Genomic DNA, 14,974 nt, shown 5'->3' on the forward strand with positions numbered 1-14,974 from the left:
AGCAGGGTCTATGAAGGTTAGAGTTTTGATTATCTACAGTCACTAACGAGTGAGCCGCAGCACTTTCACCGTGCGCGCGTCTTCAATTTAACACACACCACCGACGCACGACAAATTATGCACAAAAAAAGTAATGCATAAATGACAAAATGTGGGAATCATTATTTAAGTATCCAACAGTTTCACTCTTTTGAAATGTAAAGCCTCCTCCATCCTTTCCCTGATATGATATTCCGAGTGTCACTGACATCTATGTGTCTTAATAAGACATCAATGTTTCCTGAGACGTGCGGGGATCACATGAGGAGTCCATCAAACCCCCTGCAGAGGGACTTAGCGCCTCTTGGCTCAGTGAAAGCTCAGACAACGTGGGGACAGATTCGCCGGGAGAAAAGAAAACAGTTAACATAAAACACTGCTAATCCTGTCACATTGCGTCGTCTCGGATTTAGAGAAAGAAAAAAAAAAATTCAGCAAGAATGAAGACACCACATTCTGGAAAAAAAAAAAAAATTAAAAATAGGGACACACTAAAGTCAATTAGCATCAAGTGCTCCCATTTGCAGATTCATCCTCCTAAAAATGTTTAAAATCCTAATCTAAAACAGCAGAGCAAAACATATGGGCCTACAATATGGGCTTTAATTTTAATCAGATTGTCCGGCGTGTGGAATGAGGTTACCCCCATTCTCGAGTGACTGAGGCGTGTTTGAAACACGCATGTTGACTCAACTTCTCTGGCCCATATTTTTCCGTCTTATCTTACACACATTCCTACAGAAGCTGAAACGGCCGGCGCGATCTTCCAGTCCTTCCATATCAATAAGACATTCTTTAAAAGCTTCTCGGCCAAACTAACTGAATCCCCTTGAAAAAAAAAAATGCAGCATTCAACGAAGGAAACCCAACTGCTTGCAATGCAGCGAGGTGAAAGGTCCTATTTTATCCACAATCCTATATTAACTTGGCCTCTTATGGCTTAAATCCACAATCGGGGATCAGCAAAAAGGCAGGAGCGCAGTGGGGTGCCTTAAGAGCCCGGCCGTTTGAGCAGATGAATTCAGGAGTCGTTTGTGATTGCTGTTAAGGAAGACCTTCTAAGAAAGGCAGCAATGTGACAGGCTGTGATTATGCAGCCATTTATTTAAGGACTCGCTCATGCACACACACACATATCCCCGTAGCGACACACAAAATATTCACGGCGGCGACGGATATCGCTTTGTTTCGCAGCAGACTTGAGCTGTGACGAAGGCTTGAAAAATAAAAGATAAAAAGAAGAGTCTCATTCATCAGAATGTAAACAAATTTCAAGCACAGAGATGTACTGGAACCACGAAGCAGAGACGCTCAAAACAACAGAGTCGAGGCTGAAGTGGTGTTTAACAAGATCTGATTGGATAGTGATAGTGTTGGCTCAGGCCTTGAGCGCCGTACTGTGAGCTGCCCTGAATTTTGGCCACATTTAAGCCGAGACGCACGTGCACGCACAGACAGATACCAAGACCCCATGCTGAGTTAAGCCTGGAACTCAAGGCGACTTTGTTGAGCAGATGTGACAGCTTGGTAGTGAGTACAGTTCAAAAGCAGACACAAAAATAACCGCGCTGCCTCGTGTTCTCTCTACATCTCGATGTGGACCATTTCTGGACGCACGATCACTAAAAGTCTCACTGCTTCAGGGCAGATTCAAAAAGCGTGGAGTCAAGCAGAAAGTTAAGGTGAGAATGGTGAGTCTGAGAAACAAGTTTTTCCTTTTAGTGGTTTTTTTTTTTTTTTTTTGTGTCATTTCCAGTTGGCACAGTCCCATAAAGGCAAACTGTTTTGGTTTCTTCATCTTAAGCCAAATCACTTACAGCAAACAGCCTGAATTTCACTTGATTATCAGCAAGGACTGTTCATCTAACAAGAAAACATTTCATAATTGTTATTCACCGCCGATCTTCTATTCTGTTAAACAACATTGTGTGAAATTGCAGCGGTCTCCCCAAAGAAATGGCTTGTTCAGACAGAACAAGGATTTCTTTGTAATGCTGCTGTTATATGCACTGCCCATATTAATGTTTTCCTCCAATATGGGAGAAATGACAAGAGACGAACGTCTGCCTTGACATTTAAGCGCTGGAGCTGCAGAGACGATTCATTGGCAGTGGAAATGAGAGGGCATCACACCTGGTCTTTAAAAGCCGACAGAAGCCGATAACGGCCAGGTCTGTTAGGAATAGAGACTTAATATTATTAGCCTTTCATCACATTACAGTCATCCCCTCTGATGCCTGAGTTGTCTATCGCCTTTTTCTGATAAACAAGATTAAAAATGGTGAGGCTGTTACTTCACTTTCAGCGCTAATTGCATAAAATTGGGTCTGACTGTTTGTTGAGGGTCAATGTCGCAGGTTAAGCCGAGATAAAAGTACTAAAATCTAGCCTGACAGCAGGTAAATCATTTTAAAAGGATAAGCCGGTGCAGGCTAGCAAGATGGATAATGCTCAATTACTGCTTAAAGTCCAGTTAACAGGTTCATGTTGATATGAGTTAAAGCAATGCAAGAACGTTCTCTGATGAAGCAGATAGAACAGAGCAGAGGGACGAAGGGGGAGAAAAGACGTGGAGGATGAATTTAATTGTGACGATACTGTAAGTGTATTGGATGAATGGTCCGGCTATGATATGGTAACACTACATAGCTGGAGTAAACAGAAGCTCAGCGAGTGAGAAAGCTGTTAAAACAAGCTTAAATCTCACTACAATTGGATTTTAATTTTTTATAAATGTGTTGGATCAAAGGCTCGTGACGAGTCCCGTCACATAAAGTTTTCGGATCGGTCAAAACAGAACGGCAGACTGAGGTGAGAACGTTCAGAATGAGATCACTGCACGTGAACACAAGAAAAAAATTGCTGAAATACTACTTCCAGATTAAATACTGCCCAATAAACAACCACCTGCTAAGGTGACTCCCTCACTTAGGCTTACATCGTTTTATTCTCCTAACCATTGTGAAGCTTCTCTGCAGCCTGACACAATATGACAAACAGTTTATGTACGATTTTATGTGATGATATGAGACCATTCAACATCTCACAGGGGTCTGAAGCCTCGGTATTTTTACACCTCACTGAGAGAGGCTGGCAGGAAAGACCCCTGTATCAATCATGAAGACCTTCATTAAACAAGACTTTTGACAAGTTGCTTATTTTGCGCCAAAACGTATCTGCCAAATAGTGTTATCGTCTGTTGGCAATTCTAAAACTGTATTGGTTTCTCTATGTTTGTATGTCCTCTAGTGGACTAAACCAGCCAAAACTACTTGATCACACTGATGAAGCATTAGGACTGTAAATACATGATGTTCATCAATAATGGGCAATATTTTCATCAAAATGTTATTAGACATAATTAAAAAAAAATCAAAATGAAACAATGAGAAAGGGCATTCAAGTAAGAGCACAGAGGAAGAGTGACAACACGATCGGCTTAAGGCCACATTCAACCTGTCAGTCAATCTCTCCTCTGCCAATCACCAATAAATCTAAAATAATGGCAACAATTAGTGCTGGGAAAAGCTGAGCCGTGAGCTCCAGGTGGTGACCACATCAAAAGAGGCCACCTTTAATTACTGCAGGATTTGATGGATGAAGACCAAATTCATTTTATTTTTTTTGGGAGAGAGAGAATTGTACCTCATTTTGTACCTTATTTTAACAATATAAAGTACATAAAATACCCCGTAAAGATTCACTTCCCACAGCTGTACGTGACATTAATGCCTGTTCACCTCACTAAAAAGAAGAAGAGCATGATGGAATTGTGTTAAAACAGGGCTGTGTCCGGGCTGTCACGCAGCCTTTGGCACAGCCGGGCCAGCATGGGATGCCCAGAATCAGCCAGATTCTTTGTCCATGCCCTCCCACCTCATCTGTCTGTCTGTCTGTCTCGGTCTGCCCAGGACTATTTTTGTGTCTGTGCGCACCAGAAAATGTAGGCTAATGCCCTGTAGAACTGACAGATTAAATGCCAATCCCTGAGTTGTACCAAAACCCGCCCCAGGCATCAGGCTCTGTGTGTGTTTCCCTGCTTGTGCGTGCGTGTGTGTGTGTGTGTGTGCGTGCGTATGTGTGTGTCCACTTGGTTGCAAATCCATGCCTGTGTGTTCGCTGCGCTGGGTGAACGCAGACATAAAATAACTGCCCTTAGTAAACAACTCGAAAGGTCAGTGCAGATTCCAGATTGTTTATACCTCGTTGTCATGTCCTGATGAAAAGGAAACATTCCTGGCCTTAATGTCACTCACTGCCATGTATCAGTTCATTTAAAACAACACGCAGAAAGTGCCTGTGAGGCAGGGTCAGACATTATAAACACTCTGAAGAGGAAACACTTCGCCCCGACCACAGAGCCGCGTCAGACGTTTGATTGATACTTATGAATACACAGTTACGTGGGTGACTGGCATTCACCTTTTTTTTTTTTTTTTTTTTTTTGGAGGTCACTTTCCGACCCATTATTAATGCAATCGGGTCAGGGTTTGTCGTTTGAGAGATTTGTCATCTGGCGCGGACTGCAGCTTCACCTTTCAAAGCACACGCGCTTGAAAAATGCTGTTAATGTTCTCAAAGGCTAAAAATAAGAGCTTTGACATGCAAATTCTGTTTGTGGGAGGATTTATAATTATATTTGCCAAACATGACCTTTTCCCTGCAGTGAATATGTGGCCAAAAATCAATGACATAAAATCACTTGCCAGGCGTCAGTGGATATCTTACTAATCAACAGATGTAGCCATGGGCTGAAATGCATATTAACCACCTGCTATTAATTGAGGACCTGGACTCTGGACATGTGAGCTCAGGGTTCATCAAAAAGTTCAACTACAGCAGAAAACTTTTTCCGCTGCCAAATCTATATTATCCCTCAAAAAGAAAAGTGATGCATGTCGAACACATTTGGTTCGGAAAATCCATCCGGACACACAGGGAGAACATGCAAAATCAACACAGGAAGGTCCAGCTGGGGTCAATCCAAAACATGCTTTGTATTTATTTTTCCAAGGGGGGTTCCATTCAGTCGTCGCGGCTCCTTAAATAAATAGTTTGGATGCTTAGATTGTGTTGGGAGTTTGCATGTCCTCCCTGTGCGCCTGTAGGTTTATTCTCCCAGCGCTTCCCCCCATAACCTAAAAACACATTATTTGTTGACTCGAAATTGATCGCAGGTTTGGGATTTACCCCGTCATAGATTACTGCCCTGCCCAGGGTGTGTCCCTCCTTTGAGCCCACTGTTACTTTGCACCTGCTCCACATCCACACGACCCTGAGCTGGGTGAAGCGGGTTTGGAAAACAAATGGCTGCAAGAACAGAAACGGCCCTGTGTGATACTGTCTGAACACTAAAACACCACAATAACAACAGATCACTGTTCCACATTCGTGCTTTAGTTTCATATTGGGGCATACCATGTCGGCCTCTGCCACGGTTGTAAATCAGCTCAATTTAGCTTTTATTTCAGCTTTTGGCAGCATATGGTCTCCAATCAATGGTCCTAAATTTGTAAAGAAAGTTCTGCCAAACCGGCGCTGAGGTAGTGCGCCCTGTAGCCAGAGGCTGTGATACATATTCACCACCCAGCCTACACATCTGTTATAAATACACAGTATAAGCACACTGCATACACTTTGGACTTCCTCCAAGAGTTCATTCTGCGTGCTGTGTGTCCCTTTTCAATTAACATTAATGATTTTTTCTTTCTTACGCTTGGTTCATGAATATTAAAATTATATTGAAATGAATGTAAATATAATGTGGGAATTGGTGTATTTTGAAAACAGGGGTACAGAACTCTGAGTCTGGTTTTAATTCCTTAAGCATACATTCCCTTGATCATACAAATTAGTGAAAACAGCCATGTGGAAAAACCCAACCCTCACACACGTGCACGCACGCACACACACACAAACACTGAACAGTTTAATCACATGCTGTTGAGCAACTGTTTCTTTAATGCATTCTGTATTCATTGATTTGAGAGGTCTCTGACATTGAATTACGCTATAGATTTTGGCATTTCGGACGCACACACATGCATACTCAAATATCCATACTAATTGACTTGTTAGCATTCAGAAGCTGCTATATTAGCCATTTGGGCAGCAGAGGGCTTTGATTTAGAAGTAAACAGAAGGGATGAGGATGCTTTAACTGTTTAAAAAAAACACCAGAAAGTCTTCTATCTTCACTGCATTCGGATCACAATAATATAGGGGAAAAATTATTAAGGCAAAACCTCTCAACAAGCTTGAAATAATGATTTAAATAAGCCATAAATACACAAATACAACACCTGCCTGTGCTCTTCTCCTCAAATTCACAGTTTATTTGAAGACAAAAAAAAAAAATAGTGCAGCCTCTCCTGGGCACCTATGAGCAACACATACAAATGTCCAGGCAGCCCATAGCTTCAGGATTTGCTGAGAGCTGCGTGTTCACATAATGAAAAACAGCATCCGCATATGCACAAACACATCCACACACACAAAGTGCAGTCTCAAAAGAAACCTCATGCATATCTGATAACGTTCTCTCACAGGGAAATACTCCACACTGCACACACGCACACACACACACACACAACGCTTACTGCAAACTGCCTGGGCATCCATCCACTGGACAACCCTCATACATATATGCACAGATTCGACTCCTTATCCCACACACTTGGCATGGATGCCAGCGCAGCCCCAGCTCTCCAGAGGTAATAAGCCGTCTTTTCACAGCACCGCTCCAAACTGTGATAGAGGACCGCCGAGAACCCCTGTGCTTCTTTTCAAAACCCCCCTCAACTCATTTACCATCACACTGACTGCTACTTATGTGACAATGCATATGTGCAGGTCTGCTGTGCCACAGACTGTAGCCATAGAGGACTATTTTCCACAGCAAATACGTCACTGGATCACACCCCCGATGAATATTTGGAGAAAATGAGAATAAAACTAGAAGATTTTTTTTTCCCCACATCTCTTTCTACTTTTGAAAATATCAATTAAATATGTCTATTGAGCTCATTGTTGAGGGGGAATGATAACTCTATTTATCACAGTGCATCAGACTCGGCATACAGAGAACGCCGCACTGTGGACTAGTGTGGCCTTCAACTACACCCTCAAATGACTGATAGGTCTTCTTATCAAGTTCATTGTAATTTTTCTTATCCAGTTGTGTTCATGGCATGTATCAGTTATCTTTAAAAACAAAAGCTCAACAAGTGCTTCTCTAAAGAGGTTTCTTTGATGAAGTTCAGCGTAACTCAAGAAAGACCACAAAACAAAAGTTAAAATGACAGTTTGTTTTATTTCTCCCTTCTTACAGGGTTGTCACAGCAAGTCAGCCTGCACCACACACTTGCTTAGTTATTACACTGGTTTCCATTCCTGCTGCAGACCAGTTTGAACCTGGGTCACGCATGCTAAAATTTAAGACTGTATTGCCTGATTCCCAAAAATATCCTGATGTGATACATGCAATTTTCAGGTATACTGATGTGGAAATCCAAAATGACAAGACCTTGATCTGTATTTCTCCCTGAACTGGGGTACAATGGATTCAGAGCAGTGAGGCTCCGTGGAGACATGGGGCAAACGTCTGAGCTCCACATGTTAGGCCATGATCCCTGATGTTATCACAATGTTGAACAGATCTAGTACGGCAGTCTAAAAACACGACGTTGAGACGGCAGAATATACTGTGAATACAAAAGTACTCAACGACTCCAAAAACATGAGAACTCTCAGAAAACAGCCAAACTCACACATTTTACTGTCTAAATTTTTTTTTTATGTTGTCCCTACGACACTGTTACATCCAATAATAGACCTGTAAAGCATGGATTAAACTCATTTCTTCAACCAACATGCACACTGGTAAGGAGGAAAACCTTTATTGATTGAACTTAAGAATAAAACGCATCTGTAGATCTGACAGTCTGACTTTGGGCTTCATTGGATGAAACTGCGACCCAGCTTCAAAGACATGAGGAGGGATTTGGCCAGACTATTTCACTCTGTTTTGAGCTGTAAGAAATCAGAACAGCATGGCTATTGACCGCGTGTGTTACTAAAATGTGATTCTGGGCATCGCAAGCTGAGCTTCACAGCGCAGCACAGCTTCTTTCTCATATCCAGTAAACGGCCTCAAATTTCTCAAATCAAAGAGGGAGAGGGGTGGGCGGCACAGAAAGGTGGCGTTCGGGGTTTTGCCCAAAGTGTCGCTACCCATAAACAATATCCGAGAGCTGGATTTGAGGTGAAGCCAACAGAGTCCAGACGTTTTAGTCGTCCCAGACGTGACTCCACAGCAGGTGCTGGATTGTGGTACCAGGAGGTGCAGGCATCACGGCCAGCGTGTGACCGAGCGCGAGGCAGAGCGTGTGCCTGCCCCCTCCTCCGGTTTACCCCCTTCTCTGCCAATCAGATGAAGACAAGCCAAAGAAAAAGGAAAGCGTGGAGGAAAGAAAAGGAATGACAAGTGGGCATTTGGATTCTCTGTGATCCCACACCCCGTCATTTTGTGTCTCCATCATGCACGCAGCAAGTGATGAAAAAGTTTTTTATTACCCGTGTGTGTGTGTGTGCTTGTCTGTGTGTGTGTGTCTCCTTCCCAGTGAATAGAGCATTAATTGCATTAGCATTACAGCTGGGTGATTTCCAATCGAAGAAAACTCCAGCATCAACAACCGAGACATTTTCAAAGTCCTGAAGTGTGTTATTATTTTGTGCATTTCAACTGACAAATTCTTTGCATAAAAATGGCACAGACAGAAAGAGTGAAAGGAAAACTGCGAGCATCAGGAGACAGCTGAAGGAAAAAAAAAAGACAGGAAGATTGCACTGATCAAGTTGGCCGTGTGAAACTGTTCACCCTTGTCTTATTGTCTGATAGTAAGTTGTTTTATTCTGATTTTTCAGACAGCCAAATGCAAAAAGGCGAGACATGATGAATTGCAGCAGTTTCATTTCCTCTAAATGCAAATGAAAACTCACCTAAAACCCTTTGGAGACAAAAAAAAAGCCCACATTTTAACACATGTAAGGATGGTTGCAGCAATGAGGGTAATTATGTAGAAAGACGTCTGAGGATAAAATCTCTTTAGAGTGAAGATCACGGCACTTTATGGTGCTTACAAGAACTTGGGCAATGCAGTGCTGCCTCCAAAGTCACTGCAAATAATATAATATTCCGTGATCTTCACTTTCTGTGATAGATAGAAAGCAGACAATGGGCCATATTTAGAAAAATATACAAGGATTATGAGCAACCACTTTTGCTGTTTAACAGCAACTTAACTATGAGGAAAGCATGTAATTACACAGGGCTGGGCCTTGTTCTCTTGATCAGTAAAAGCAGAGTGTAGGTGTAACCAACCCCCCCCAAAAAAAAACAACAAGACTGCCATCTCTATCTCCTTTCCAACTTTGGAAACAAAATTTGAAGTAGTCGTCATGTGGAGCAACAAAAAGCTACAGCTCTGCACTCAAAACAAAAACTATTTCTGTGAGACAACTAATCTATTAATGTTTCCTGTCAATTCATAGCATTTCCTGTCTTTCTGATGCAGGTATTTAAAGAAAAAAACATCTCCATTGACACACAGAAGCACCCGATTTGGTCCAATACTGACAATATTTACACCCAACGTGTACAATTACTGTTGGATAAAAAAAGGGTGAAGTGTGTCGATCTATCTGCATTGCAATTTGCACCTCTGTGCAACAAGGACGAGATCAAGGCCTAGCTACACATACCAAACATCTGTAAGTCACAGTGATCTGACGTGCATGAACGTACTTACAGGTAAATAATCAAACTAGTAATGCTCTGCACTGGCACTTAAGAAAATGTCAACATGTGTTAACAAGCATTTCCACTAGATGCCTCTGGAGAGGCTCAAGCACACCGTCTTAATGCTACACGACTCCAACCGACGCTTCACGAGGAAACTCAAGCCTGCTTTTCATCCTCATCCAGTCAGAAGAAAACCGCATCTACCAGTAGACAAAATGTCAACAGTCAGTGGAATCATTTCTTTTTTTTACTGATGGCATGTGATTTTCTACCCAAACCGTAGAAAGATCTGCTTTTCTCAGCTGAAACAAACCCAAAGCTGTCTTTAGTAGCACAATCCTGATTTTGCTCTCTAAATCACCGAGTGGTTCAAAAGCATACGCCCGCCAGGTGTGTGTGTGCCACTGATGTAGGGAAATTAATCAAAATGCAAAACAGTTTCTGGCTTAATTTCTCTGTGTTTATGCAAATATGTGTGTTTCTCCCTCCCTCCATCCCTCTCCCTGCGTGTGCGACTGTCGGGGACCGGTGGAACAGTGAGTAGGTGGAAGCTGACACAGGGCAGCAAGCTGAAAAGATGTAACACACACATGCACACATTTATGCATGAGAAAATGTGTTGAGCAAAAAAAAAAAAAAAAAGCACCATAATTAGGTTTTTTTTTTTTTTTTTTTTGGCTATGTTGGAGCGGAAAGCTGAATTTTAAAACTACTAAAATCCCTCTACCTTTACATACTGCTTTGTTTGTCTGAGAAGCTTTAAGGCTATTTAAAACCTGAAAATCTATTTAAATGTGCACACAAGCTAATCCATGTCGTGCTACAGAAGCCGTTCTCACATAAAGATGGAGCGTTTCCCGCGTGATGATTCTGATAGCAGCATATAAAGGTGTTTTGACGAGCCCACTCCCTTTCTGAAAACGTAAAGAAACATGATGTGCGTACGGTGCTTGTGTGTGCAGATTTCCTTACTTGATTGAGTTCCTGAAGTGGTCCTCTGCTGGGTTTTTCACAGTGCAGCTGTTGAGCAACCAAAGATCTGCTTCTGTTGGGTCGTCTGTGGAAAGAAACAATCTTTATTTTTATGTGGAGCGGAAACACAAGCATGGCTCCTTGAAATTAAGGCATCTCAAATCTGGCCAAGGCATCAAAATGCATAAAAAAAAGGAGAAATTGCAAAGTGCTCTCAAAACACAAAACTACTTAATTGGTGTTTGGCGCAGTTCCTTGGTGCCTGAGGCACGTAGAGGGTCAGCATTTCCACAGAAAGTAACACCCAAACGATCCCATGTGGTTCAGCATTATTTTTATAACCACTCTCATTTCACACTTCTATTTAAAGCAGTAAAATCAATTAAATTGTAAACCTTCATCTCACTTCCATACTAGTGTTTTTCAAAGGCAAGTTTATCTAAATATGTAGAGGTACGCAGTTCTTACAGATTACAGATCATTACTTAAATCATTCAATTCCAGGTTTTGATCAGACTTGGTCAAATAAAGTCAAGGTAAAGTCAGATGCTTTTTGTTTTGGTTCCTTTAAAGGCTTTGGCAATTTTCTCCTCAAATTGTTTAATTCATGCAACACAACTACCAGAGTCTCAAAAAGAAGGCTGTAAACTTGGATAAATACACCTGTGGGTGTTTTTTAAACAGCTGTTGGCTCATGAATATTATTACTGAGTGTGAAAAAGCAAAACCAGCAGCAGCAATTCTTGTGTTGCACACCCACAAAGAACCTTTGCGATTCATTTTCATATCCTGTGCTCGGCCCTCTCTGAGATCTTTAGTTCCTTCAGCGTCCAAATGTCCATAAAGTATTGGTTAATAAACGTTTGGATCTGAAGATTCATAAATAAATAATAAGTAAAAAGGGAAACATCAGATGCTTAAAACAGGTCATTTACCATTACATTTAAAACATCTCTCTCTCTCACACACACAATCTCACACACACACACACACACCGGCGTGCCGCTCTCTGTGATGTTAAGCTCTGTTGCTACTCGCCGCCATGGTGGCAGGCTTCGCATGGCACTGCCAGGAGAGCTGTCACAAGCAAAGACACACACACTCGGGGAGCTATGGTACGGCGGCGGCGGGGAGCCGCTCCTTTCCGCCACATTGAACCAGATATTTCACTTAAAATCCACCTCTCTGCTGCAGTCAAGCATACACACACCCAGCCATACACCCACACCCACACTGTGGAAGGCAGCGGGGCTCAAGAAGGAGAATAAAAGAGAGATTACCAGCCACACCACACCTCGCCTGAGGCAGACGCTTCCAAAGACAAGGTGTGCAAACAATCCCTCTCTGGCAATAAAGAGACTTCCAAAATTTCTGGACTGAGGGCAAACATGGTGCAACAGCAATTTTATCGAATGATTCATCCTATAATACAAACCATGCAAAATGGATTTTTGCTCTAATGCTTTCCATGGCTCAATACTGATTACAGGTCAACTTTTAAGCGGCCGCATTTTATGATGTCAGTCGCCAAAATGAAAAGTTGAGACAAGACGAAGTTCAATTACGTGAACTGTAACACAACTTATAATTCAGAAAGCATGAACTCAGAAACCACCGATCTTCAAAATAAAAAAATAAAAAAATAAAAAAATACAGCCGTGCGGGGCTTGAGGTGCGTTCGGTGATTGAATCAGACATTCAGCAAGACTTAATGATGTCTCGCACAAAAACAGAAGTACAGCTTCGCATCTCCAAAAAGCAATAAAGCAATATGACTCACAGCGGTAGGACATGAATCATGTGTAGGGTTTGTTTGTTTGGGCTTTCGTGTGTTGCAAGCAATAATTGTTTCTTTTGGGACAGGACTAAAAATACAAAGACTGAACGAAAAAAATAATAAGAAAACGGAGCAAACCTGAAGCTACAAATGTATGTGAAACAGAAAAGGGCAAGAAAGATAGCACAAGATCAGCTGGCAAAATGTGCTTATTATGCTTACCTTCATTTGTGTAGCAACACACGCACACACACACGCACGCACGCACGCACGCACGCACACACACACACACACACACACGCTCAGTCTCGTATTTCTATCCTTGTGGGGACCTTCCATTGACTCCCATTCATGTCTAGCCCCTAACCCTGACCCTTACCCTAACCCTAACCCACACCACAACAAAGCCTAACCCTAAAGAAATGTTTTTGCACTTTTACTTTTTTCAGTAACAACAACATGGTCAAGAAAACACTGTTTCTCCTACTTAGGACCGGAAAAAGGTCCCCACAAGGCACGTCGTTCCACGTTTTGCTATCCTTGTGGGGACATTTGGCCCCGACAAGGATAGAAATACGAGAACACACACACACACACACACACACACACACACACACACACACACACACACACACACACACACACACACACACACACAGTCTTGTATTTCTATCCTTGTGGGGACCGTCCATTGACTCCCATTCATGTCTAGCCCCTAACCCTGACCCTTACCCTAACCCTAACCCACACCACAACAAAGCCTAACCCTAAAGAAATGTTTTTGCACTTTTACTTTTTTCAGTAACAACAACATGGTCAAGAAAACACTGTTTCTCCTACTTAGGACCGGAAAAAGGTCCCCACAAGGCACGTCGCTCCACGTTTTGCTATCCTTGTGGGGACATTTGGCCCCGACAAGGATAGAAATACGAGAACACACACACACACACACACACACACACACACACACACACACACACACACACACACACACACACACACACACACAGGATAGTGGGAGTGGTCTTAGCTGTGTGGTTGCTGTCTCGTCTGTGTCCCGAGGGAGGCCTTCCAGACCAACAATAACAAGCTCTCCATCAATTCAACACACACACACACACGCACGCTCATGCACACACACACACACACCCACACGACAAGCATGAGCATCTGCAAAACAGTCCTGTCTACACAGTCAGCACAACTTAAACAGCACACAAATAAACCCTTCAGAGTAAAGGTGGCGGAAATCCGCGCAGATGCATAGACGGCATTTTTCCAACAAGTTCCACCATGAGAGACATTTTCAAAAAGTTGTATTTTTAGTGGCTCCGAACACCACGGTTTTCATTTTCACTTGAAAACATTGTTGCGTAAACGGCACCTAAGGTGCAACTATCACAATTTACACAACACAAAAACTATCTATTATTCAATAGCATTAAAAGACAAACATTGTGATTTACCTCTTTAACATGTTTTGTCTCCTTGTACAATCTCACTCAAAAACAAAACGATCTTTTTCTGTCCAAACAGCTAAATGTTGTATATTTTCAGTATGTTATAGGACAAAAAAGGCTGAAACATTTAGGGGATTTTAACCTACAACTATCTTGCATTTTGAAAAGATGACTTTTAGTTTAGTAATAGAAGAAATTAGTATTTAAAATTAACTCAAAGGACTAAAGAAACGATGCACAAGGACCTGAACTACTGTAGTAGATTCATGCTGCTCATCGCCACACACGAACTCAAATCTTTTAATGCAGTTCACAGTTTTCTCACGCATCATTAGAAATTCAAGACACTCAATCAGGTCAAATGACACTTTGTTGTAGTGTATTTTTGGAAAATGCGAGCAATACGTGACACAGGCGGGGTGCAGAGTGAACGGCACGCTGACAGACGCCGTCACGTTATCGCTGACAGCCGCTTTTGGTGCTTCTTCTTTCAAGTTTCCATCTGATGAGGAACTTATCGAGACGCAGCATGAGAAGACGATGCCCTGCGCTCGCTGTCGCATGGACGGGACGATGTTAACGACTCCCGAAGACGTAAGAATGTGTACAGCTGATGTATCATGAGTTCACAATTAAGTTTTTAAGTTTAAGTTTAACTAAAATGACTAAGGAAGCTATTGTCTAGGCCCATTTTTTTTCTTCTTTTATTCCTTACTATCGGAAGGAGCATCACAACAGAATAACTTTTTGACATTATTAACTTGTGGGTGAGAGAGAGCAGCCTGTCGTGACCTTCAAGTGACTCAGCGTTAAAAAGCCCATACATTCCCACCACTTTAGAGAGAGAAAAAAAAAAGCCGCTACTGGTAAAATCTCTGGAATCTTCCAATTTGCATGAGATTTGCAAAGGCAGAGGGGAGCAGC

At 42.2% G+C, this 14,974-nt stretch overlaps 1 protein-coding gene across 1 annotated transcript in view; it reads right to left on the reverse strand.

Moving 5' to 3' along the window:
- cdkal1 (CDK5 regulatory subunit associated protein 1-like 1) overlaps positions 1–14,974 on the reverse strand; it is a 232,327-nt gene that overhangs the window by 175,258 nt on the left and 42,095 nt on the right. The window contains exon 4 of the mRNA XM_030102247.1: positions 10,814–10,898. Coding sequence (XP_029958107.1) covers positions 10,814–10,898 — 85 coding nt within the window. The remainder of the gene's footprint in view (positions 1–10,813; positions 10,899–14,974) is intronic.

The sequence above is a fragment of the Salarias fasciatus genome, chromosome 11 (genome assembly GCF_902148845.1).
Source record: "Salarias fasciatus chromosome 11, fSalaFa1.1, whole genome shotgun sequence".
Classification (NCBI taxonomy): Eukaryota; Metazoa; Chordata; class Actinopteri; order Blenniiformes; family Blenniidae; genus Salarias; species Salarias fasciatus.